General features: G+C 35.1%; 2 protein-coding genes across 7 annotated transcripts in view; one reads left to right on the top strand and one right to left on the bottom strand.

Moving 5' to 3' along the window:
- The window catches only part of LOC134272686 (alanine--tRNA ligase, cytoplasmic-like), a 19,488-nt gene extending 2,009 nt beyond the window's left edge, over positions 1 to 17,479 (top strand). Inside the window, exons 5-21 of the mRNA XM_062754886.1 lie at positions 4,977 to 5,125; positions 8,681 to 8,786; positions 9,063 to 9,101; positions 9,190 to 9,301; positions 9,865 to 10,004; positions 10,801 to 10,897; positions 11,105 to 11,265; positions 11,807 to 11,923; positions 12,210 to 12,347; positions 12,647 to 12,790; positions 12,875 to 12,948; positions 13,503 to 13,611; positions 13,716 to 13,826; positions 14,100 to 14,219; positions 15,962 to 16,033; positions 16,762 to 16,857; positions 17,252 to 17,479. Coding sequence (XP_062610870.1) covers positions 4,977 to 5,125; positions 8,681 to 8,786; positions 9,063 to 9,101; positions 9,190 to 9,301; positions 9,865 to 10,004; positions 10,801 to 10,897; positions 11,105 to 11,265; positions 11,807 to 11,923; positions 12,210 to 12,347; positions 12,647 to 12,790; positions 12,875 to 12,948; positions 13,503 to 13,611; positions 13,716 to 13,826; positions 14,100 to 14,219; positions 15,962 to 16,033; positions 16,762 to 16,857; positions 17,252 to 17,446 — 1,980 coding nt within the window. The 3' untranslated portion in view covers positions 17,447 to 17,479. The remainder of the gene's footprint in view (positions 1 to 4,976; positions 5,126 to 8,680; positions 8,787 to 9,062; positions 9,102 to 9,189; positions 9,302 to 9,864; positions 10,005 to 10,800; positions 10,898 to 11,104; positions 11,266 to 11,806; positions 11,924 to 12,209; positions 12,348 to 12,646; positions 12,791 to 12,874; positions 12,949 to 13,502; positions 13,612 to 13,715; positions 13,827 to 14,099; positions 14,220 to 15,961; positions 16,034 to 16,761; positions 16,858 to 17,251) is intronic.
- A 3,430-nt stretch (positions 17,480 to 20,909) lies between these two features.
- The window catches only part of LOC134272698 (chromodomain-helicase-DNA-binding protein 1-like), a 32,501-nt gene continuing 25,615 nt past the window's right edge, over positions 20,910 to 27,795 (bottom strand). For 5 of the 6 annotated variants that reach the window (XM_062754902.1, XM_062754901.1, XM_062754899.1 and 2 more), the window contains 13 exons: positions 27,557 to 27,696; positions 27,197 to 27,332; positions 26,863 to 27,013; positions 26,631 to 26,738; positions 26,276 to 26,545; positions 25,816 to 25,932; positions 25,541 to 25,719; positions 25,337 to 25,442; positions 23,875 to 24,029; positions 23,223 to 23,378; positions 22,744 to 22,839; positions 22,304 to 22,495; positions 20,910 to 22,147 (listed from right to left, as the gene is read on the bottom strand). In XM_062754902.1, coding sequence (XP_062610886.1) covers positions 22,012 to 22,147; positions 22,304 to 22,495; positions 22,744 to 22,839; positions 23,223 to 23,378; positions 23,875 to 24,029; positions 25,337 to 25,442; positions 25,541 to 25,719; positions 25,816 to 25,932; positions 26,276 to 26,545; positions 26,631 to 26,738; positions 26,863 to 27,013; positions 27,197 to 27,332; positions 27,557 to 27,696 — 1,942 coding nt within the window. In that variant the 3' untranslated portion in view covers positions 20,910 to 22,011. The remainder of the gene's footprint in view (positions 22,148 to 22,303; positions 22,496 to 22,743; positions 22,840 to 23,222; positions 23,379 to 23,874; positions 24,030 to 25,336; positions 25,443 to 25,540; positions 25,720 to 25,815; positions 25,933 to 26,275; positions 26,546 to 26,630; positions 26,739 to 26,862; positions 27,014 to 27,196; positions 27,333 to 27,556; positions 27,697 to 27,795) is intronic. The other variant, XM_062754904.1, reaches the window with a different exon arrangement.

Raw genomic sequence — 27,795 nt, 5'->3', positions numbered from 1 at the left:
TGTTAATTTGAAAATGGTTTTAATCTTTTTTTAGAAAGATTTTTATGCTTGGAATTTTTACCTGATTATTATTTTAACATCTTAAAAGAATTTAAAGTACTAGTAAGTTTATAGTTTTGGTTTTAGTCATTAGATCTTATATAAAATTTGTCCTATGAATTCATCAAAAGAAAAGAAAGAATTTATGTCCAGATGGGCAAAAACCCCCCTTATGAAATCTGACAAAATTTTACATCACAATAGAAAAAGCGACGTCATTATTTTGCAACAAAAACTGCGATCAAAATATATCGCGCACTGACTGCGTTCCAACTATATGCTTTGTTTTACGTCACAGAATTTTCTCCGTTGTGCTTTCTGCATAATTTCTTTCATGACTATTGTCTATTTCATAACATATCTTACTCTGATTGTTGTCACACTACATGTGCATTAAACATTAAAATGACCTAAGAGTGTTCTGATTAAATACATAACACTTGTCAACACTTCGACAATTATTCTGTTCCATGTACAATATAAGTTTTCAGTTAAACTAAATAAAACATGGAACTGTTGTTTAAAATTCAGATTTACGACTCTTTCTTATTCAACAACGACAAAAAATAATTACATGCAATGATGATATTGAGTGTAAAAATATTTTTAAAACGGAAGGAAGAGTAGTTTGAAATATGTTTTTTTTTTAATCCGAAGTCTTGGCGAAAATTGTTTGGACTTAATCACATGTCAAGAAAACTGCACGGGAATTAACACCAATCAAAACTGAATGACAGAATTGTTAAACCACACCAATGCCAGATCTAAATTCGGGGTGACAATTAGTTTTGCTAACAAAGCTACATTAATTGAAAAGACGTATATCCGACATTCTCCTTTTTAGCTCACCTCAACGAAGTTGGGGGAGCATTTTAAATTGTCCTATATTGAATAGACATGCATGGAAGATCCTTCTAGTGTGTTTCATTGTACCAGAGTTTCAGACAAACATCACATGTAATAATGAAATAAACATACATATTAACACGAGAATAAACATACACACATGTGCAAAGCAAAAATAAATTTCCAAGTATGAATGACAATGAATTGTTAAACATAATTCACACCAATGCCAATCTAAATTCGGGGTGTACAATTTTTTGACCTACGTTTTCAGGTTAGTTGTTTGTAATGAGCCCTACATTAATTGAAAAGGATGTATATCAAAATGCTGAATCTTTTATTTTCTTTTTAAAGTTTTTGGGCATGATTCATTTCCAACTTTAATGACCAGTTGCATTTCTACATTTACTTGCTATCTTTGAAAACACATTTTTCAGATAATGGACCAGGTAAAAGTTATGGGTGCAGGTCAATTACCAAAATGCTATATCCGACATTCTCCTTTTTTGTTTTGTGTTGAAAAGACTGATAACTTGTTAATACCGTTGTAACACCCCCCCCCTTCCCAACACCACCACCAAAAAATTATAAGAATATAATGTAATAAAGCATATATAGAAATAAATACATGTACATACATGTATCTTTTTACAAATTTGTGGAAGTTCTGAAAAATACCGTATTTGACCTACATTATTCATCTAATTGCTAGTCAAGTTATTCTAACCCCCCCCCCCCCTCTCCGGCATCACTGGATGCTGATGTTAACAGTGAAAATTTACATTCAGAAAAAATGCGGAGAGGGGCCCCCATGCAACCCCCCGGATTTGTTTTTTATGTGCATGATTGTAAGCACATTATTTGTTCGCCTGATTGTAAATAGAGTGAAAAAAAAATACATTTCCAAAATATTTTAATCAGTTTGGATTTTCCCGATCTACGTTTCGTCTAACGTAGCAAGAAGTAAATGTTCGTAATTTCACCAGGTAGATCACATGCAGGTGAACATAACCTGATTATTTTTCCACATTGCTAGATCTTGGAAAATCAGAAAACTAAGAGTATTTATCATTTTTAACACTTTTGTCGAATAGTTTGAAAAACGATCTGGCATGTTTTTTAAACGCATGCTCATGGGAAAATATTTAAACGTTATCATTTTAGTGCAACTCTTTCACATTGTAGATGCAAATGTGGAAAAAATAAAATGAGAATTAATAGTGAAGTTTATTTTATCAATATATTGAAATCCTATCAGGAGACAATAGAATGATGGAAATGGTTGTATAAAGATGCAATTTTAATTTGCTGTTCAAATTACGTTAAAATGATACATGTAGAATTTCAGTTTAAAGTGCTAAATGAAAGATACAAACAAATCATTAATTGAATGATGTTGACAACACAAAATGTACATAATAATTATGTTTGTCTGAAAAGCTCCTAAATTTTTGCACGTCATTTAGATAGGCCTATGACTCATTCATTTCCATGGCTTTCCATGTTTTTGAGCGGTCACCCATCCAATGGTTAAACAGGCTCGCCTTTGCTTAACTTGACTCTACCGCATCACTAGAAAAACTAGCTCAGTAGTGTGGCAGTGTAAGTTCCCTATATACTGTCCGCTACAGATGTCAAACACAAAAGTCAGATATATCTTGTATAAAAAAAAGGTTTCTAGATAACTTCGGAAATATCTTATATAAACAAAGGTTCTAGGTAACTTGTGAAACTTCAATGTTTAAATTTAAATATATTGATTGTTTGTATGTTGTTAAACGTCCATCTCGAGAATTTTAAACTCATAAATATGGAGACGTCACCACTTGCCGATGGAGACCTGCAAATATTGTCTTATAACCGGCACTCAGGTCCTTTGAGCAGTGAGGGATCTTTTTCGTGCCAGCACTAACTGCGACACGGGACCGAGGTTTATACAGACTCATCCGAAGGACCGGTCTCCATGTAAATTTAACTAGAAGACTAACACAAAAGTAATCTACAACTCCTCCCCCCGCTTTCAGAACACGTGGACTCTTTGTAAGTTGGTACGGATGGTCAGATGTTCGAATATTTGATGTTAGTGAAGTGACAGAGAATGGCCAGCATTCCTCCCCCTTCTGCACACAATGGAACTTCTTTGTACATGTATGTGTGTAAAATGTTGGGTAGACTGGGATAGAAGATATTTTACTAAATTAATATATGAGAAGCATTTTATTCGAAAGACAGTCCAATGTGCAGATTTCGCACGTAAAACATGTTCTCTTTTCTATACAATTTCTTTATGTGTTTTTTTTTCTATGAAGACGGTAATCAAATATTGTACATTTGTGTCGAGGACTTAAAAAGCTGCTCTGAATAGGCCCCTGACTTACACATTTTTCTTAGTCTCTAAAATATTTCTTTTAGCTTTTGACTAACTGGTACATTTTCAGATGACCTTCATGATATGTTATAAGTGTTGACCTGTGAAACTTGCCTCATAACAACCTGTTGTTTTTAAAAAAAAAAAAAAAAACTGTGACATGTATATTTTTAAAATCTCATACGGATCGTATAACTGACGTAAATATTGAGAAAGTATGTCTAACTTTCACTTTCATAGATCTATGCGTATAGCACAAGAGGATCGACTCTCATAATTTTGTTGTTAGATATAGATGGGGCTGTATGTTTGGCAATCTTCTATATATTAATTACATGTACGTGATTGTACTGTAGAAAATATACAATTTCTTTTTAAAAGCTGAATCAAAAGCTTTGCTCATTTTCTCAGTTTTTTGAGCCATGTTTTTATTAGTTATTTCATAATCTGAAAAGTACACTTTAACTATTCATAAATTACAGATTTAACATGTATATATCTATAGTCTAAATTGCCGTCATACTAGTGCTTATATATTTATTCTTTCATTGCAGCCCCCCCCCCCCTTTCCTTCTGATATTTTTTAACAAATGAGGACATAATTAAGCAAAGAAAATGCATATGTAATTGAGCATTTAGAAAAAAAGGATAAATGGTAATCATCATTTACATTGATATACCATACATTACAAATTCCTTATGTCGTGTTCATTAACAAAAGAGCAAGCCCCTGTCCCTTAATGCTGTCTCTTGGTCATTGTTTTGAAGGCAAAGGTTGGACAAGTAAAATCAATTATCAAAAATAAATTGATGGGAACTAAAATATTTTTTGTTGTTGCTGGTTTTGAAAGATTTGGGCTGAACTTAAGCGGTAAAATTGAAAGTGAATTTTACTTAATAAAAGACCTATCAATTATTTGTGATGTTTTCTCTAAGTCAGCAGCGAATTATAGGACTATTTGAACTCCATTGGCATATTTTTAATTAATATCAGAAAAGAATGAACTGAGATTTTTCATAAAAAAGAAAAAAATGTTTACAACAAATTAAGCTTATATATATTAAGCAGAACGGCAATACAATGCCAAGTTATTGCGTATACGTAATTCATATTTTTATTACGTCGCTATAACGTCGACGTCGCTACAATAGAAAATTTATAAAATATGACGTCGGCCGTATAAATGATGCACACTTTGAATACCTGTAAATCCGTAACGGAGCGAGATACACCTGTAATATTTACAGGTTATTTTCACCTAAGGTTCTACATCATTTTTCAAGAAAAAAGTCATTTTCGAAAATTTTTGACATAAGGGGGGTTTTTGCTTGGAACGGCGAGTAATTTTATTTCGCGAGTGGTGCTTCTTGCGAAGGCGATAATTAATTCCACGCGTATATTTAGGAATTTACAGTACTTCATACAAACAAATACTCATTAGCTGTGGGTAAATCATAACAATTATTCAAGGTCAATTCACTGGGAAGTGTTTATGTTCAGTCTATAAGGTGGAAAGGGGTTACTTTGACTAGAAGTGTGTTATTTTCTTGAACCAAGGTCATTTTAGCAAAATCAAGGTCATTTTATGAAAAAAAATATACAATGGAAAACTTGGGAAAAAGTTGTAACAGATAAAAATTAAGTTCACAAATTTACTCATAATTTACATTTTAAGCTTTAAAATTTGTATGGGTTCCTGAAGTTGGAAAATTTCCTTTGTAGGACTGTGGTGTACCGTCATATGAAGGAAGGATTGGCTCCCAGGATCCCCTGGGAAAGGACACAGCCTACAGGATTGTAGTTGATCACATGCGTATGCTAACAGTGTGTCTGTCCGAAGGAATCCTGCCGGATAAAGCAGACCCTCATGGGTAAGGGGAAAATATGTCAGATAAAGCAGACCCCCATGGGTAAGGGAAATATGTCAGATAAAGCAGACCCCCATGGGTAAGGGGAAAATATGTCAGATAAAGCAGACCCCCATGGGTAAGGGGAAAATATGTCAGATAAAGCAGACCCCCATGGGTAAGGGGAAAATATGTCAGATAAAGCAGACCCCCATGGGTAAGGGGAAAATATGTCATAAAGCAGACCCCCATGGGTAAGTGGAAAATATGTCAGATAAAGCAGACCCACATGGGTAAGGGGAAATTCTGCCAGATAAAGCAAAGCCTCATGGGTAAGGGGAAAATATGTCAGATAAAGCAAATCCACATGGGTAAGGGGAACTTCTGCCAGATAAAGTAGATCCACATGGGTAAGGGGAACTTCTTTCAGATAAAACATATCCAGATGGGTAAGGGGAAATACTGTCAGATAAAGCAGAGACTCATGGGTAAGGGGAACTTCTATCAGATAAAATATATCCAGATGGGTAAGGGGAAATTCTGTCAGATAAAGCAGACCCTCATGGGTAAGGGAAACTTCTATCGGATAAAACAGACCCTCATGGGTAAGGGGAAATCCTTCACATAAAACAGACCCTCATAGGTAAGGGGAAATTCTTCACATAAAACAGACCCTCATGGTTAAGGGGAAATTCTTTCAGATAAAGCAGACCAACAAGGGTAAGGGGAAATCCTTCACATAAAACAGACCCTCATGGTTAAGGGGAAATTCTTTCAGATAAAGCAGACCAACATGGGTAAGGGAAAATCCTTCACATAAAACAGACCCTCATGGTTAAGGGGAAATTCTTTCAGATAAAGCAGACCAACAAGGGTAAGGGGAAATCCTTCACATAAAACAGACCCTCATGGATAAGGGGAACTTCTATCAGAAAAAACAGACCCTTGTGGGTAGATGGAAATTGTCTCAGCTAAAGTAGACCCTCAAGGGTAAAAGATGAATGATAATGGAATGTCCTGCCAGATAATGTAGACCAAGAAAGGTTGGGGAAATACTGCTAGATACAGCAGACCCTCACAGGCAAGGGTGAATCCTGCCACGTAAATTAGACACGCATGAGTAAGGGTGAGTCCTGCCAGATAAATTAGACACACATGAGTAAGGGTAAATCCTGCCAGATAAATCAGACACACAAGGGCAAGGATGAATCCTGCCAGATAAATTAGACACACATGGGTAATGATGAATCCTGCCAGATAAATTAGACACACAAGGGTAAGGATAAATCCTGCCAGATAAATTAGACACACATGAGTAAGGATGAATCCTGCCAGATAAATTAGATACACATGGGTAAGGATGAATCCTGCCAGATTACTGTAGACGTATTTTTTTCCACGGGGTCATAATTCCGCGGAATCTCAATTTCTATTTAATCCGCGGGTAGAAAATTACGCGGATTTCTTACACTATCACTATATGCCTTGCATTTACATTTAGTACGCTTGGACAAATTTCCGCGGAAAATTTATGACCGCGTACATAGCGTAAATTAATACCACACGGAAAAAAGTATTTCTACAGTAATTAGAACACATGAGTAGGAAAGAATCTCGCCAGATAAATTAGACACACATGAGTAAGGATTCCAGATAAATTAGACACACATGAGTAAGGATAAATCCTGCCAGTTAAATTAGACAAACATGGCTAAGGATGAATCCTGCTAGATAAATTATCAGTAGACACATATAGGTAAGGATGAATCCTGCCAGATAAATTAGATACACATGAGTAAGGATAAATCCTGCCAGATGAATTAGGCACACATGGGTAAGGATGAATCCTGCTGGATTAAGTGAGATCAACATTGTGTGATTTGTTTTTTGGTAGAGACTACCATGTAGAGGTCTGTATTACATGATTTTTTCCCTGGTAGAAAAAAGCTGAGGACTGTACTGTATAGGCCTATTTTGTTTTCTTCTGGCAGACACAAACTAAGGTCTGTTCTGTATATTTTGTTTTCTGGTATAGATAATGGGTAAGGGGAAATTCTATCAGATAAAACAGACCCTCATGGGTAAGGGGAAATTCTAACAGATAAAATATATCCAGATGGGTAAGGGAAATGTCAGATAAAGCAGACCCTCATGGGTAAGGGGAACTTCTATCAGATAAAGCAGACCCTCATGGGTAAGGGGAACTTCTATCAGATAAAGCAGACCCTCATGGGTAAGGGGAAATCCTTCACATAAAACAGATCCTCATAGGTAAGGGGAAATTCTTCACATAAAACAGATCCTCATGAGTAAGGGGAAATCCTTCACATAAAACAGACCCTCATAGGTAAGGGGAAATCCTTCACATAAAACAGACCCTCATGGATAAAGGGAAATTCTTTCAGATAAAGCAGACCAACATGGGTAAGGGGAAATCCTTCACATAAAACAGACCCTCATGGGTAAAGGGAAATTCTTTCAGATAAAGCAGACCAACATGGGTAAGGGGAACTTCTATCAGAAAAAACAGACCCTTGTGGGTAGATGGAAATTCTCTCAGCTAAAGTAGACCCTCAAGGGTAAAAGATGAATGATAATGGAATGTCCTGCCAGATAATGTAGACCAAGAAAGGCTGGGGAAATACTGCTAGATACAGCAGACCCTCACAGGCAAGGGTGAATCCTGCCAGATAAATTAGACACGCATGAGTAAGGGTGAGTCCTGCCAGATAAATAAGACACACATGAGTAAGGATAAATCCTGCCAGATAAATTAGACACACAAGGGCAAGGAGCCAGATAAATTAGACACATATGGGTAATGATGAATCCTGCCAGATAAATTAGACACACATGGGTAAGGATGAATCCTGCCAAATAAATTAGACACACAAGGGTAAGGATAAATCCTGCCAGATAAATTAGACACACATGAGTAAGGGTGAATCCTGCCAGATAAATTAGACACACATGAGTAAAGATAAATCCTGCCATATATATTAGACACACAAGGGTAAGGATGAATCCTGCTAGATAAATTATCAGTAGACACATATAGGTAAGGATGAATCCTGCCAGATTAATTAGACACACATGAGTAAGAAAGAATCTCGCCAGATAAATTAGACACACATGAGTAAGGATTAATCCTGCCAGATAAATTAGACACACATGAGTAAGGATAAATCCTGCCAGATAAATTAGACAAACATGGCTAAGGATGAATCCTGCCAGATAAATTATCAGTAGACACATATAGGTAAGGATGAATCCTGCCAGATAAATTAGATACACATGAGTAAGGATAAATCCTGCCAGATGAATTAGGCACACATGGGTAAGGGTGAATCCTGCTGGATTAAGTGAGATCAACATTGTGTGATTTGTTTTTTGTTAGAGACTACCTTGTAGAGGTCTGTATTACATGATTTTTCCCCTGGTAGAAAAAAGCTGAGGACTGTACTGTATAGGCCTATTTTGTTTTCTTCTGGCAGACACAAACTAAGGTCTGTTCTGTATATTTTGTTTTCTGGCATAGATAATGTCAGGACTGTACTGTAAATTTTTTTTTTCTGTTAGACACAAAGTGAGGTCTGTTCTGTACCGATGTCTTCAGTCAGCCAAAGTTCTAGACATCAGGCCCGGCTACATCTCCAGCCTAGTGGACATCATAGTGGACAGCCTGGTCAGTATGTTATACCATTCTATCTGCTCAGTATGTACCATATAGGTACCATTCTTGTTTGACTCTAATATGTACTTTCAATTGAACACATTTAAATTTAATTCAATATTTAAATAGTGTATGTACAGTATTGCACCAACACTGTACATACACTGTGAAGTAACTGTCCTTCAGTAAACATTCATAGAATGTTATTACTCTGCCAGAATAACTCTGGTACTTTAACAATTGAACATTATTGTTACTCTAATGTTTACATTGACTCTGTAACTGTAGGGGGCTGCCCACCCAGAGCTGAATGCCAGTTGTAAAAGGGTAAATAAAATGTCTGTCAATTCTCTATAAAAACAGTTCAGTACATACAGGTAAACATATTAATATGATCTTTCTTCTGTCTGAGCAGGTAAAAGACGTGATCAATGAATCAGAGGGGCATTATTATAAAACACAGGAGCAGGGAGTCAGGGCCTTCAACAAATTCCTCAGGAAAAGGAAGACCTCCGGACATATCAATGGCAATTCAAATTGATTATTTTGTGGTTTTCATAAATATTCTGAATAATAGAGTGAAAAGCAGACCTTTTTACTCTAATAATTTCGCCGTATTTTGTACGGATTTTGAGTTTAAAATATGTCTCACGTTTTACTATCATGCAAATACGGAAATCGGAAATATGTTTGATTGGAATTTAGCAGTTAGTTTTCTTTATGATCTGTCTTTAATAGTTAAATGCTTCTTAATCACTAAACAAGAGAAAGAATTAAACACATAAATGATGTTGGGTTGCCAAAATGCTGTGGTATTATACAATGACAAAGACCATGATGTTAAACCATGTTTTTGTAATCAGAAAAGCAGTTGTTATCTTTTAATATATGTTAAATTGATGGGAAGTGAAATGTTATTGGCAAATGCAAACAATCTCACTGACAAATCTAATCAAAAATACTGAAAGACAACTATATGGGTAAACAGGTCTGGAAAAGATAATCATATTTTTTCAGGGAATCAACATGTCAATAATACATGTAGATATATAAAAAAACCTTGAAGCTCATCATTTTTTTTTAAATTTAGACTCAGAGTACCATGATTTGTTGTCTGGTCACTATGGAGCTCCCGTTCCCATGGAGATCCTGGAAGATCTGGCACAAAAACATCAGCTATCTCTACCAGTATCAAAACGAGGCTTGGAGGAACAGACAGACAAACAGGCAGTCCAGGAGGTCAGTTTACTGTAGATATTTCTGATAGGAATTTATAAGAGAATATCCTTTATAAATCTACAATATGTATACAATGCAATGCAATAATTTCTATGGCACATTATAATTATAAGACACTCTAATGTGCTTAATATTAAAATACACTTGAGCATGTATGTGTGTAAAAAATAAAGGATAACTAAAAGACCTTATACTATGAAATCACAAATTTTTGTGGGGGTTAATTTTCATTGTTTTTGAGGTATGACGAGACCCACGAATTCATGAACACCACGAAATATAAAATGGCACATGCGTAAGCACTCATTAATTCTTGATCCACGAAATCAAATCCCCATGAACCAAGATATTTTCCTGAAACCACGAAAATTTGACCCTACGAAAATATATGATTTTACAGTATACTAAAACGCCCTAAAATGTTAAAAGTGTACTGTACATTGTGGGGATCAAAGTCACTACCGGTAATATAAAACTTCAACTACTGAAATGTTTTAAAATAAAAAGAACCTGAACGTTTGAAAAAGCTTTGAAAACAAAAATTCCTAAAAGACCTTATAACCAGTTCAGTGTTTTGTACATTCTAAGTAAAGCACTAAAAATACAATATTTATATTCTGTGTATAAATTGAAAGTTATTTTTTTTTAATTTATTCTTTCCTTTTTCTCTTGTAACATCTAAACAACTTCCAAACTGTGTGATATCTAAATTTCATGTTAGCCAAGGTGAGGATTTAAAACTTTCATTTAGCTTTGAGTTATCATTCTTAATCATTTATTTTCCTAGGAGCAAATCCACATTGCTTGCAGCCTGAAAGAAAAGAATATACCAAGAACAGCTGACCATTACAAATACTTGTACAAAGGGACCCTATCATCTTATAGTAAGCCATGCTCTGTTTAATTACCGGTACTGGCACTTCTGAAACAGGAAATTTTTTTTTCCTTCAGATTTGGAATCTTCCTGCTAATAAATATCCCCTAAAATTAATCAAAACCAAAATTGCGTTGTCACTTCTGAAGTGTTGGGGTCCAGAGATGTTAGCTCCGAGAACATCCTTAATCTGAAGAAACGGTTTTTGGTTTTGTAGATTTTCCAGATTTGTCGGACACCACGGTAGTGGGGATCCTGTCAGGGCAGTCTACAGAGGTCCTGAAGTCTGGAGACAAGGGCTCGGTGATTCTGGATAAAACCTGCTTCTACGGCGAGTCTGGGGGACAGGTGGGGGATACAGGAGTCCTTAGGAATGAGGTAAAGTAGTGAAGGTCACTCTGAGAATGAGGTCAAATAGTGAATATCATGTAATAGTGAGGTGAAATAGACACTGACATTTGGAGAAAGAGGTGAAATAGTAAAATCAGTGTCATTTTAAGAATGAGGTCAAATAGTGAAGGTCACATTAAGAATAAGGTTAACATGGTGAAGAGAATTCTGAATATTTTTTATTTTTTTTTTTCTGAATTCTGAATATGAGGTCATATAGTGAAGGTCATTTTAAGAATGTCAAATAGTGAAGGTCAATTCTGGGCTTTAAAAAAACCATATATCACAATCTTTCCTCTACTTCTTGCCTTTCCATTACTTTTGTGTTAAATGTTCTTGCCTTACTCAAGTAAAAGATCATAATGTTACTTGCTGGAAAGTATGAATTCTAGCACCAAAAGAGAATTGTTAGTAAATGTACGGTGTATTTTATTGATCCCTTTAGCACATTTTTTGCTAATCTATTTGCTTTGTTACATGTTTGATCTTAATGCATGACAGGAAAAGTTTCAAATTCTACACTTTTCAGACAGGGGTGTTCATTGTAACAGATACTCAGATCCAGGGAGATTATGTACAACACAAAGGTCATGTGGAGGAAGGGGAGATAAGAGTCGGTGACAAGCTTACAGCTAGTATTAATCAGGTAATGAAGAGGAAATTCTCGCATGATTGGATACTGTTCTTTGTTCAGTTTCACATGAAAGCTCTTTGGGACAAAAAATTAACATGAATGGTTGTAATTTAAAATATAATTTTCTATTTTTGTCATGTTTCTTAAAAAAAAATTGCTTTGTGTATAAGAGGATAACAGTATAAATAGTGAAGGTTGTTATTTGTTCTAAAATCTGACTTTAAATAAAATGATTTCTGATAACATTTGTATTATTCTATATTCTGTGTAGAGGCTAAGTTGTTGTTGTGTTTGTCAGGAGAGAAGGCTGGGCAACATGAGGGCTCACACGGCCACACACCTACTGAATCGCTCGCTGCGACGTCTGGCCAGCGACGCCAGACAGAACGGATCACACCTGGAGGAGGACAGACTTTACTTTGAAGTTTTTACAGCTGTATGTATACAGAATGTCTATGGAAACAAAGCTTTTGGGAAACATTGGTATTTTTATCACATATTTTAATATTTAATTCCATTAAATATAATTTTAATAATGACTTTGAAATGCAGGAATTTAGAAAACTATACTGAACTAATTCAAGTAGGACCTAACAAATATGACTTCAAAAATATATATATGACTTTAAATGATTGAAAGGAAATGGGATCTGACCTTATTTGGAAATTCAGTAAAATACAAGGCTGCTGAAAATTATATACTGGTAATTATTATGTAACATTCTGTTTTAAAAGAAAAAACTGGACACTGTGGTAGATGTGACAGAACTCCAGAGGGAGGTTAGAGAGGTCATAGGTCAGAGGTTACCTGTCACCTGTCAGAGTCTGCCCCTGAGTCAGGCCCAGGACCTGGAGGGTGTGGTGTACATGCAGAATGAGGTAGTATTGAGGATCAGTTGTCAGATGTCTGGAGAGTTATGTTTTACACGGAGGTGATCTACATGTATGTCTTGTTATTTTCAGGTATATCCACACCTGGTGAATGTGATCTCCATAGGAACAGAGAAACCTGTGTCTGTAGAACTGTGTGGGGGGACGTAAGTACTAAGGCTTCATACACAGATCTGTTTTGTCATAAGAGTTAATAAAACTCTACAGTGAGTAAATACTAAAGCTTCATATACAGATTTGTGTCTGCATAAGAGTTAATAAAGCAAAGAATGTGTGAATGTTGTTAATGTCCATCGTTGCAAACCATGGCCAACATGTAAAATCCTCTCCATTCTGGCCATGGTTGAATGAGAAGAGAATATTTTTTAGCTCATTAAAATTTTGACCAATGCGAGTAAAGCATACCAGGTAGTCCAAAAATGAACTTTGGCCACAACCTATCAATACCCATTCGCAGTTTATGAAACTTTTTTAGTTAACTGATCATGTCAATTGTTGATTTCATTTTCAATGGAAACAAATATTTTCAATGGCTGAACATGATGTCACAGCATAGAGCTGTAAATATTCAAAATTACTATAATATATGTTATCCAGCAGCCACGGGTAGGAGAGAGCTTTATGCGGACTCTGGCTTGAGACGATGGTAAATTTCATGACTGAGATGACATACATAATAACTGTATTATTTCTTTTTAAGGCATGTTCGTAATACTGGGGATATTGGAGATTTTTGTATAGAGAAATTAAAAGGTGTAGGACAGGGTAGAAAGTCTGTTTACTGCTTCACAGGAAAACTAGCCACTGTGGTGAGTTATATGTTGTAACAGAAAAAATAGGTGCATTTTTTTGCCAGTGCATAATACAGGTAATTTGAGTACATTTACATGTACCATGTTTGATTTTATTGAAGGCTCTTGAAAATGGTGCTACATTGAGAAATATAATGGGTGAGCTGGAGAGGGCTGTGAAACAGGATCAAAGAGCAGAGGAGTGGGAGTCAAAGGTCAAGGCAATTAATAAGGTAAGGTCAGACAGGATCAGGAAACATAGTGGAGTTGAAGGTCAAAACAAAAGGTAAGGTAAAAAAGGATCAAGAAACATTGACACTGTAAATACTGTCAGTGTGTCATTTTAAAATTGTAAATTTCATTCGATTGAAAAATAGTTAACAGTCATCATGAATGGACGCTTATAATTTTACTTAACCACTGACGATTGTCTTTTATTAAACTTTTTTAAAATTAATTTTCATTTTCACTTTACTAAGTGAAAACAATTGTCCTGTGGATTGTAGATGATGTGGGGAGACCTGCTACCTAAACTAGAGAGGGAGGACGTGGAAAATAGACTGAATCAAATAGGACACGTCATCACGACTAAACTCAATCAAATCCACGAACAGAAACTCAGACAGGTAAGTAAAGGGGCAATTCATAATCAAAGTTAGAATTGTTTACAGGAGAAATAGTTCTGGACATATAGACGAATATAATGAACCGGCATGGTAGTGTAGTGGCTATAATTTCAAATCATGGAAAGGCAAATGGGGACTAAGACGGTCAAAACCCATATTTGGGGGAATATAATACGTACTTTTTTCCTAAAATAAATTTCTTTGAGAAAGGGATGCATATTTTACATCACAATGGGATTTTGATAAGTTTTTCTTTCAGGTGAAACACTGCTATCATACGTACATACCGTCAGACTGTAGTATTACCTTGAGACATATGAAATTTCTTTTGTTTATCGCCATATTTTAAACTTCGGAAAGTTATTGTTGGAAGGTATGCTTGTTAAAAATGTCCCTTTCATAATCTTTTGATACTAAAATAACATAAAAAAGCAAGTTAAAAGTAATTTGAGCTGCATGTTGATTGTCTCCGAGTAGGCCGCCATTACTGATGTTATTTTTAGACGTTCACGCATGCCTATGCCACGTGCTTCCGTAATGATAGTGAACATGCACCTTATCTGCCAGACAAAGTAATAAGTCATTTTTTAATGAAATACAATAAAATAAAAATTTATTTTAGGTTTTAAATAACTCAATGAAAATCTGCTGCAACATAAACACCCCTCCATATGTGCCAATGAAAGGAAGCCAATGTTGTGACACACGTGCGCTGGTCAAATGATAATTAACTATCAACAACCCTATGGGCAATTAATTGTCTACCGGCTCCAAAGCAATGTTTTTACAGTTAGAGCACTGATTATTTACTGTCATGTTAATTGCTTTGATTATTTTCTTTGTTAAAAATTGGGGGTCGGTTTATGACCTTGCGTATTTGTGAACATGTGTTGATTACGACACATTAAACACTTGTTAAATGTAATTTTACCTTATCTTATACTTATCGGCCTCTTGTTTAAATGATTGAGAGTTGACAAATGAAATATGAATTATGCTAAAACTTCAGTGTTATCATTTATTCGTGCTCTTTAGAAAATAAGATATCCGCGAAGATTCAGAAGAGGAAAATCGTAGTCTTCTTAATTAAATAAATACTTTGATGTTTCAATTCCGTGTCCTGTTAAAGTATTGTAACAGAATTTTCAGCATGATTACCTAGAACCAAAATTAAATATTACAACTGTTAAAACTTTCAACAATATCTCATGTTTTGTTGAAATAAAATTATTTCATCTAAGAATATGGCGACGCATAATTTCAAAATCACCGTAACTATGCTTAAAATAAAATTCTGTTAATACTTTTACGCAACATTATCTTGTGCTTTGTTGAAATAAATGAATAAATAATTTTCTCCAGATTGCCGCGATATTGAATGTCAGGATTAAAAGAAAGTTATAAAGTGTGTATTTTAAAAAAGGTGTGGTCAGTAAATTTTTGACACTTAATCCTCGCACCGATTTTCGTAACAAATTACCGCGATTTTCAAAGTTCAGAACATCGCTTGGTAAATTTTTCTGTTGCGTATAATACTTCTGAACTGCTTTTTTTTCCCCAGTTTCAGACTTAAAAAAGGGGGGTGCGTATTTTACATCAATGCATATTATACTCGGCCAAATACGGTAACAATTCATATCTGAGGCCCTGTGTAACAGTAAGCACTGATATTAAAATACATGTATAAACAAATTACACATTGTGAAGATAAATCTAATAACCATTAGTATTTACTCTTACAGGAAATCATCAATTCTCATCAGGGGTCATGTGATTGGGTGTTTCTAATTATAGACTACGGGAATCTCAATGTGGTAACTACAACTTGTGTCTCATTTATACAGTTAAATTTTGAGAATCGTCGAAATTTGAACATCTGTCGGGGACAGGCTTATTTTGTTGCCTAATTATGGCACGCCAAATCCACAAAAATGAGCAAAACACAGTTTCACAGTCGATAAACTAGATTTATCGGTTGTAAACTATAGTTTACAGACTGTAAACTATAGTTAACAACGTTAATCTATATTTTACATCAGTAAACCATAGTTAACGTTTCACAACCGTAAACTATACTTAACATCGAAAACAATCATTTGCGATTGCAAAACATAGATTATCTGATAAATACAGTTTCACGATTTGTAAACTATAGTTTACAAACCGTTAACTATAGTTAACGATCTGATAAATATAGTTTCACGATTTGTGAAACTATGATTAACAACTCTTAACTATAGTTTACGATTGTAAACTATAGTTTACAAATGTGAATCCATGTTTATCAACAAAATCTATTGTTAACGCTTTATTCAGACAGATAAACTTAGATTAGCATTCGTAAACTATAGTTAACGACCGTTAAATATAGTTTTACAGATGAAAACTATACTTAACGAATCGTTAACTATAGTTTACAGTTTGTAAACTATAGTTTACAGTCGATAAACCTAGTTTATCAATTGTGAAACTATGATTATCTCATTTTTGTGAATTTGGCATGCCATACCTAATTGTCTTAATTCGTTATGTTCTTTTGTAGATTAAAAAAGCAATGAACAAGTTAAAAGTAGACAAACCAGTTGTGATAGTGAATGCAGACAGTAAAACAACACATATTGTAATGTATTTGTCTGAGGTAATTATTCATAACATTCTAAGATACTTGTACAATAAAATACCATAATAATATAGAAATACATATGTACTAATATTTACATCTTTTTTATTGCAAATATTCATGGATTTGATATTTTAAATATTGAACTGACATTTTTTTGTATCTATATTTATAACTGAAATTTAATTAATCTGAAATTTATTCACTCTAAAGTAACTTTTAGGCATGTATTTAATACTACCCAAAATATGTATGGTAGTCATACTTCAATGACAAGTTCTGACTATAGCAATTTCTTATATATGGCTATAACAAATTTTAAAACAGATAAAGGAAGGTTTGCAGGTGTCCAGGACTTCACTCTAATCACATCTTACTGTGTTGTGTAAACTGCTTCTTTTCTCTCTAACAGAGCTGTGATCCTAGGTTAAAACAAGAACTGATGTCAGTAGTCAGTAACCAAGATATCCAGCTAAAGTCCTCCAAAACTAAAGATGGGAAACAGCTTTATATCATCTCCGTCAGAGACGCTGACAGGAGTAAAGATTTACAGCAGTCTCTGTCTGATATTTATCATAAAGAATTAACATTTGTTAATAAAGTTTAGTATGTAATTATAATGATGTCCTTTTGTTGTGAGAGGTCAGATTTCATATTTTGGGCTTGGAGTATGTAAATACTTTTTTGACAGGAGGCTCATGGACCTTATTGTAAGTCATCTGAGTGTAATGATCCACCAAGTGGCAATATATATAATACAGTACATTTAATTAAAAGAACAAACCAAAATGAACATATGTTGCCTCCCAAAACGAAACAAATTGGACCATCAGGAATCAACAGAATACTGAAAATCAAATATTTTTGTGGGGTCAAATTTTTGAGGTTTGAGGAAAAATTTGTATGTGGGGATTTGTTTTTGTGGTTCCAAAATGTTTAGTAATAATGCATATGAAATTTTACATTTTGTGGGGGTCATAATGATGTGGGATTCTCCATAACCCGAAAAAATAAGATTAGACCTTAACAAAATTGATGATTTCACAGGAGTTAGTTTGGTACTCTGCAACAGCTTATAGCAGACAAATATACTTGCCTCAGTGCAAACTACTCTCATTTGATGTTGTTAAGAAACTTCACAACACTTTGTGCTTGGGCATTAACAAGAGTCATATTGGCCACATCCCTCACCTGAGAACTCTACTTATTAACAAGAGGCCCATGGGCCACATCACTCACCTGAGAAGCTTTGATCATGCTATTCTTAACCAGATTTCCCCATTGTAATACCTTTTGTGACCCCATCTTACCCCACAGGTCAAAATTTAAACAATTTAGGATCTACACTACCCTTGGATGCTTCCACATAAGTTTCAGCTTTTCTGGCCCAGTGGTTCTTGTTTATATATATTTCGAGGTAAAACTTTGATTTCCTATTGCAGCCCCACCCAACCCCCGGGAGTCATGATTTGAACAATTTAGAATCTACACTACCCCTGGATGCTTCAACATAAGTTTCAGCTTTTCTGGCCCAGTGGTTCTTGAGAAGATTTTTTAAAGATTTTTTCCTATATATTTCTATTTAAAATTTTGATTTCCTATTGTGGCCCTGCCCAACCCCCGGGGGTCATGACTTGAACAATTTAGAATCTACACTACCCCTGGATGCTTCAACATAAGTTTCAGCTTTTCTGGCCCAGTGGTTCTTGAGAAGATTTTTTAATGACCCCACCCTATTTTTGTCTTTTCTTGATCATCTCCCCTGCTGAGAGGACCTGGCCCCTCATTCTTGCAATTTAAATTCCACTTCACCCAAGGATACTTTGTACCAAATTTGGTTGTAATTGGCCCAGTGGTTTTTGAGAAGAAGTTGAAAATGTGAAAAGTTTACAGAAGGATGGACAGACGGACAAAATGTGATCAGAAAAGCTCACTTGAGCCTTCGGCTCAGGTGAGCTAAAAAGCAGAAATCAATAATTATTAAAGTTTAAATAAAAAAGTGGTCAGGCGAAGCATGGGATCATGATTTGAATTAACTTGAATTTACACTAACACAAATTGCCTCCATAATATGAATACACTGTATAACTATGCTCTATGTACATTTTTTCCATAACATTTAACTGCAATGCAATTGTAAAACTTTGATCACTCACCTACCCCTTCGAGTCATGATTTGAACAAATTCGATTATTACCTAAGGATGCTCACATATATATATTTTTTTGCTTGTCAAGTTTTTTTTCAGATTAGGTGATTTGAAACAATTTAGGATGGATCTACACTACTTCGTGAATACTCCACATATGCTTCACCTGTTTGGGAAATATAAGCTCAGGTGAGCTAACAAGAGGCCCATGGGCCACATTGCTCACCTGAACACTGTGGCTAGGAAAAAGTAGCAATTGGTTTATTATTGAAAAGTTTAAATCCAAAAATAGTCCCATGACCAATCATGGCTTTGCTATTCTTGAGAAGATGATTTTTAAAGAATTTTCCTATATATTTATAAGGAAAACTTTGGTCGGCCATTTTGGCTCCGCCCTACCCCCGGGGGTCATGATTTGAACAAACTTGAATCTACACTAGCTGAGGATACTTCCATATAAATATGATCAATTATGGCTTTGCTATTATTGAGAAGATTTTTAAAAGAATCTTCCTATATATTTCTATGTAAAATTGTGGTCTGCCATTGTGGCCCTGCCCTACCCCCAGGGGTCATGATTTGAACAAACTTGAATGTACACTACCTGAGGATGCTTCCATATAAATATGATCAGTTATGGCTTTGCTATTCTTGAGAAGAAGATTTTTAAAGAATTTTCCTGTATATTTTTATGTAAAACTGTGGTCGGCCATTTTGGCCCTGCCCTACCCCCGGGGGTCATGATTTGAACAAACTTGAATCTTCACTACCTGAGGATGCTTCCATATAAATATGATCAATTATGGCTTTGCTATTTTTGAAAAGATTTTTAAAGAATTTTCCTATATATTTCTATGTAAAACTTTGGTCGGCCATTTTGGCCTCGCCCTACCCCCAGGAGTCATGATTTGAACAATCTTGAATCTACACTACCTGAGGATGCTTTCATATAAATATGATCAATCATGACTTTGCTATTCTTGAGAAGAAGATTTTTAAAGAATTTTCCTATATATTTCTATGTAAAACTGTGGTCGGCCATTTTGGCCCCGCCCTACCCCCAGGGGTCATGATTTGAACAAACTTGAATCTACACTACCTGAAGATACTTCCACATAAATATGATCAATTATGGCTTTGCTATTCTTGAGAAGATTTTTAAAGAATTTTCCTATAATTTTCTATGTAAAACTGTGGTCTGCCATTCTGGCCCCGCCCTACCCCCGGGGGTCATAATTTGAACAAACTTGAATCTACACTACCTGAGGATGTTTCCACATAAGTTTCATCTTTCCTGGCACAGTGGTTCTTGAGAAGAAGATTTTTAAAACATACCACCAAATTTTCATTAATTCCCAATTATCTCCCCTTGAATGAGGGCGTGGCCCTTCATTTGAACAAACTTGAATCCCCTTCACCCAAGGATGCTTTGTGGCAAGTTTGGTTGAAATTGGAACAGCGGTTCTTGAGAAGCAGTCGAAAATGTGAAAAGTTTACAGACGGGACAGACAGACGACGGACAAAATGTGATCAGAAAAACTCACTTGAGCTTTCAGCTCAGGTGAGCTAAAAAGGCTGAAAAATGCTTACTTTAAGTTTATAACTATTTGCAAGTTTTACTCCACGTTTACTACAGCTGTACTACTATCTTTTATAATTTTGTCTAGTCCAGGTGGGAATTTTCAATTCTCTGAGCTTTACATTTACACATCAACTTGTTTGTGGGTCAACTCAAGATAAATCCCATCTTGCACAACACTACAAAGTATGCACTGATTTTCTCAAATCTGAAATTATACGGCCTCCACAGGAAAGAAGATGGACATCAAATAATACTAACATCCTCTCCTTCCAATTTGTCTGTGTTGCCCATACAAGATGGGATGACTCCTCGATGAATATTTATCAATGAATTATCACATTTCTTTGCCACTTTTATTTCATATATACAATATTTTTTACATACAAAATGAATATGTACATCATATAGTAAATGAATTTGACTCATTCTCTCACAAATGAACACATAAACACAGGGTTTCACCAAACATTATCACAGACTTTCTCATCAGATAGAAACAAAGCACTTGCAGTAGGATGAGATCAGCTAAAAATAGCACATCTGCTTCCAAGTCTTTTTTTGGTACACACAATTTCCCTTTTGATAAATTAAATATGAAAAATAGCAGGTGAAATATTGAAGCTGCTTCAAGCAGAATTGTATACAAGACCCAATTTTAATGTTTTCACAACATTTTTGCAGGATAGTATTGATAACACTATTAATAATTTTCATGTAATAATTTGTAATCATTTCTCTAGACTATTCATCAACTTGCAAATTTATTTTTTTTTGGTGCATAATCTATTAAAACAATGAAAAGTTCTATATTCACTCTTGTCAAGAAAATAATATTATAAACTACATGTAAATACCTGTACAGTTTTTTGCATTTGAACTCAAACTTGACTGTAATGTGGAGCACTGCATATAAACTAAAGACTTGAGCACTGACTGTGTGACATTTGAAATGAATTCTCAAATGAAAAGTTCATCAACACTAGGAAAAATAAAACCAGGTTTTACTTTCATGCAAATGTTTTCAAACCAGCTGCACGTAGAAGTGGGAGAAAACAAAGATATACATGTACATATGAATAAAACAGCAAACTTAAAATGGTTCAGTCTGTAGAAGGATGCTTGACAAGCAAAAACAACGGACACACTTAAAATGGGCAGACTTTCTCACATTTGAAAGATAATTCACAGATGAGCGAGGCCTGCAAACTAAAATAATTTATCACATTTTCCAGAATGTGTCTTGCACAAATAAAATGCACTGATCTTGTGAGATGTGGCAGTGAGATTTAAAAAGTTAGCCCAGTCCAGATGATTCTGATAAGCTGGACCTCCAGGTGAGACGATGACTGGATTACTGAATGGAAGGCTCCCAAATCGGGAATCGACAGGTGAATGATGGCCAAACTCCACTCCAGATATGGATTTACGAGGGCTGAAGGGATCAAATCTTGGCGTCTTGACTGGAGTTGGAGTATAATGATGACCGACTAGTGTCCTCCTGAAAGCGAGGATCCTTCTGAGATCGACGGTCGGGGATTACATCACCTTTACGTTTCCTATCTGAATGTGACTGGTAACTAAAAACACAAGTAATAATATTACTTTTTAGGATATTTTAATTCATGTTTAATTATTCTTCACAAGGTCGGGATAGTTTAGCATACTTTTCAGTGATTAACACCATTTTATTGCAAATAACAATAAAGATTAACGTCCTTGTCTACTACACCTACCTACTGCTGTCAGGACGGTTGCTGCCGTAATCTCTGTGACCATACTGTCCGTAGTCAGGACGACGGTCACCCCGGTGATCTGACCGGTAGTTACTGTGATGATCATGATGAGAGTGATAATTAGATGAATGGTCGCCTCTGTCACGATGATATGCATGACTGGACGAATACTCTCGCCGGTCATTGTTGAATCTGAAATACATTGCACAAGTGTGAAACCTTCATGTACATAATTTTAACTTGTTCTGTAGCTAAAAACAATGCGTTTTCAACAAAGGACAATAAAGCAACTTCAGAAGTGTAATCAGTTTGTATGGTATGTATTTGAAAGGAAAAAATGACCTTTTCCTGATCCTTGACTTGCATTAATAAAGTTTTTATCATAACTACAATTGTATAAAGGCATTTCATCTTTAAATTATGTGAAGCAAGAAACTTACCTGTGGTGAGAATCCCCAAATCTGGGGTCATTGCCATGGTAACTTCTATCTGGATAATGCTGCTGACGCCCATAGGTATTTGAACTACTGTCATACCTAGAGGTGGGAGGAAAAAACTCTAAATTATATAAGGGCTTTTTACAAAGCATTTCCACAACTTCTAGGGGTCACCTCTGTATTTCCAAATTTGCAAATACATGTATGTGTAACTCAAATGCAAAGAAAGGAACATAAAAGCTACTTCTGGTAGAAACATAAAATTTTACAACAGAACATGCTTTGTAACCAAGAGCTTTTAACATAAACAGTCAATATTTCCTACTAGTTAGAAATCAGCTACAAATCAAACTCTGAGCTTAGTTTCTTTGTTGCTACAGTGAAGAAGACATTTCAATTCATTACTCCCAGAGTTGATATTTAAGGCCCCCCCTAAACATCCATCTCGGAGACCCCTCAGACATGACACACAAATGACTTGCCTATTTCTAGGTTGATCTTCGGCCCTTGCTAATGGACTAGCGCGAGTCCACCTATCATTAGAGTTGGAGTCGTGACTAGAATCTAGGACACCATGTTTGTGACTTAAGCTGTTGGTGCTGGCACCATGACGGGGACCATTACTTACTGAGGTGGAACTTAGGAAGGAAACAAAAACTCAAAATCAAATCAAAGGCCAACAAAATGGCAATGTGCACAACTCGCTCATTTTTTATGAATACTTCTGTATACTGCTTGGTGCACTAAAAATTTCTGTACAGTCAAAAATGCCTGTAATTGGAAGGTTCTTTTGATTGTGAAGGGACAACTACGTGTATTTAAAAATAATACCAATGAATACAAATTTACTTAATAACAACATCTATGAATACAAAGTTATTTGGATACTGTAAGCAAATTAAAAATGTATGAAGTAGAAGTCTCACATGCAATTGAGATCTTTTCAATACTAGAAAGTATGCATTCTTGCATTAATGCAACATAGTTAAAGTTTATTTATCTAAAAAATAAAGAAGAAAAAAATTTACATACAAGTATCACATTCTAATACAGAAATTGTAATTAAAGGCATGCGAATGCAAATACTATAAAGCTGACTACATTGTACACCAAGCTTTAAGTATGGAGGCTCACCTTTTATGTTCTTTGGTGCGGTGTTCATGCTGCTGCCTCTTAGAGGCTTTCTCTGCCTCGCCAAACTCCGCTGGTCTCTTGTTTTTCTTGCCCTCGCTCTGTCGGTCGACATGATTCCCGGGTCTCTCAGAGGTCTGGGGTTTGTTATTACCTCCCTGAAGACAAAAACAAAACTAGAACTGTCCAGTAGGGACAAATACCCCCCGCTGGGTTTTTCAGAGAAGGTGCCAATTCATAAATACTTTATGGATCTAGAGATGTTCATAATTTACTTTAAAAAATTTGCAGTGAAATATAATTGCTCATCATATTTCTTAAAGAATGAAACAGAGGTGCAACCAAATGAAACATCAATACTAATACTGTAATACATTGTAATTCCATTGTAACATTTTTTCATTTAATTTTTCTTCATTACTGCATTAAAAAAATATATTGCAATTATGTGTTATGTCACTCTGCAAACTGATTGTTGAAAAAAAAAACCATTATACAAAATCAAATTAATCTTGATATATCAATTTGAAATGCATTTTGAAAATAAAGAACTGGTCATCCAGTAATGAAGTGTTTTGACAGACAATAAATTACAATTAAGAGAATAAGAGAAGGGAGATCTTTAATTCTTGTGCCTTATTCCCTGAAGATTTGATAACACACACACACTTGATAAGAGATATGCCTAAACAACTTCCAACACCAAACGCATTAATTTATCTTTAACTGGATGCATGTCCAGTCATTATTCCCAAGAGACAAATGAAATTACATTATCTTCTGTGCAATGTAAAAACTGTTTTTAACACTTGATGTTTCCTTTTTTAAAAAGTTTTTATGATAGTTTTAAGCTGTAGTTCACGTTTTTGTACAGATATTCTAGATTCTATGTCTCAAACCTTATACATGAGCCCAAAATGAACAAGTCAATTAAAATTTTAAAAAACCTATAAAATGCAGAAAAATTAACAAAAAGAGTTGAAAATTCCAGGTGCACAACTTCATATGGTGAATAATAATTGTACAAATTTTCAGATTAATCCTTGCAATAGTTTCTGAGAAACGGTTAAAAATGAAAAAACACCTGTAAAATTCAAAATAATAATCCAATCAAGATGAAAAATATCAGGTGCACAACTTCATATGGTGAATAATATGTGTACAAATTTTCAGACAAATCCTTCCAATAGTTTCTGAGTAATGGTCCGGACAAAGTCTCGTCTACAGACAGACGGACAGACGGACAGACGGACATGGTGATTCCAATATACCCCCCCTAAACTTCGTTTGCGGGGGGTATAATAATCATTCATTGGAATTTCAAGGGCTGTTCTGCATAGAAAATTGTCTCCAAAAATTTTGATATGAATATCATGAAAATTTGCTTGAAATACCTAACACTGGCATTCTGTTTGTAGAAAACGTTAGATTTCATTATTGTTTGTTGATGAATTAAATGTTTTACCTCTTGCTCCTGCTCTTCCTCCCGTTTTCTATGAGCATGTTTATACAACTTATGGAGCTTTTTGGCATCAAACTCGGTGAACTTGGATACAAATATCCACAGAAAACTGTAAAGCACAATAAATCAGTCTCAGTTTCCAAAGAACAAACAATTTACTGCACTTTCACTGATGCATGAAGATGCATATGATGTATAAAATCTTACTTTCTCCATTGCTTAATGACTTCGGGGTCATTATAGTGAGCCATGCACTCGTTAATCCTATCTCCAATTTTTAAGAGACATTGTCGAGTGTGGACCAACTGCTCTCTGTCCGACAGACCCTCGTCAGGGTTATCTAAACGTTTTAAGGCTTTCTTCACAGGCCGCATCATTTCCTTACACTGAAATGAAAACATTTTCATTCTGTAAAGGTCTTCATAAAATTTGAAACATTTTAAGAATGCTTCAAACTCCTATGTATAACAATCCTGACCTACCTTTGAGAATACCTCACTGGGAAGTTCCCCGCTGAACTCGGTCTCCAGAGCCACGGGGACAGGCACAGCACCAGCAGTAAAATGCATAGCATCACTCTTCTTTCCCTTCTTGGATGCCTGGATAAAACATATCAAATTTTATTCAGGACTGTGAATAAAATCTCTTTGAATTTGTATATTTTTTCTCTTAAGAATTCTACAAATACATGTATTAAATAATTTCACTTAGAATTTTTTCCCCACAACAGGCATTTCTCCCTCCCTTCTAGCCTATACAGCAAAACTGAGTTATAATGAAGTCGCTGGGACCTATGAAATTACTTCGCTATATCCGTAATTTGTTATAACCGTATAAGAAATTCATAAAATTTATTTAGCTGGGGATCCAAGATGACTTTGCTATATCCATAAATTCGCAATATACGTGTTTGTACTAAACAAGTTTTACTGTACCACTTACCTTTTTCTTTTTCTTCTTTAAATCCACCGAATCCCTGGTATCATCCTCCTCCAGAATTTTATCACTCCTAAAAGTGTCCTTCTTTTTCTTATTTTTCTGATGATATAACACACTATCAAGACTGTTCTCTGTAGCACTATTATTGTTAAAATTAACACGAGAATCCTCTTCAGAATCACTGAAGTCTTTCTCAATAATTTCTGCTGTAGATATTTTGGGTTTACCCTTTCTCTTTTTCCTAGGTCTCCCTGTTCCTGTAGATACAGTGTCCTGGAAACCATAATAAGTTATTTACCAACACACAATTTTTTTAATATGAAATGTAATGATTTTATATTTAACAATTTGTGCTTACCCCTCCATTTTCCTGAACAGAGTTCTTTTTGAGCAATTTCAGCAGATGGTCAGCTCTTGTAGACAAATGTTTACCTTGAGGTTTCAGATCACTTCCGTCTGGTAAAATCTTGAAAAGGATATGTAAAACTACAACTTACTTGATATAGAGAAGTTTGACAAAACGATATCCTTATTACTAACAAAAGTTACAAAACATAATACACGGATCACTGATGAGACTGTTTATTTACTTTGTCATGCAGCTGAAGTTCTGGGTCCATCTTAATGGCCTCCCAGCTACCCAATCCGTACTCAAAGATTCCTTTCAGAAGATTCGAGTCCTCCTCTATATCCCATACACAGTCCCAGTGTACAGCCTTAGCCTTAAAAGGAAGCTGGAACCTAGAGAAATAAAACCAGATTTTCCTTTATTACTTTTGTTCAAAGAAAGAGAACTCTTCATATGCGTTTTCTTTTTTCAAAAAGCAATAGGACACAAACTAGCAATCTTCAAGCTTGCATATGATTCATAGACAATCATAGTTAAAAATTTCTTGAGAACAAGTAACAAATTCCAACTGATACCTTTTTCTTTCATCTTTGTCTGTTGGAATGATTGCTGCCAAGGGCTCCAACTCTTGTTCTGCCTTGATAATGGCCTGGGCATTGACAGACACACTGGATATTTTAAAGGAAGGCCCTCTGTTACCCTTCTTAGTTCCTACACAAATAAAACATACCACACATCAGTCAATTAATTCAACAAATCCATCTACATGTATACTGCAAGAAATCATCATATAGAACAAAAACAATCAATAAGTTTATGAATATTCAAGAAACAAGTTCTTGATCTGAATGTTTCAAGTGAATGTGCAATGTATGAAGATTTACAGAAGGAAATAAGTCTAGGCTACTGATTTGTCAGTGTTGTATTGTACCCACCTTCCCCGTTCTCATTATCTGCTTTGTTTTTGGTCTCCTCTATGGCCTGTTCACAGTTTTTAGTCAGGACTTGTGCCAATCTTTGTAGATCACTTTCTGATTTCTCTTGAAGCTCAGCATCACATGCTATAGCATCTAATCTGCATACACAAAATTTCAAATTTTTACAAAGCTACATGAATATCATATTTTCAAAATAAGTAAATGAATATTCACAACTAAGGATTATTTAAATAAAC

The sequence above is a fragment of the Saccostrea cucullata genome, unplaced genomic scaffold (assembly GCF_032062105.1).
Source record: "Saccostrea cucullata isolate Sc308-1 unplaced genomic scaffold, CSIRO_AGI_Scuc_v1 ctg859, whole genome shotgun sequence".
NCBI lineage: Eukaryota > Metazoa > Mollusca > Bivalvia > Ostreida > Ostreidae > Saccostrea > Saccostrea cuccullata.
The sequence above is the reverse complement of the archived record's forward strand: the minus strand, read 5'-3'. Positions and strand labels throughout refer to the sequence as shown.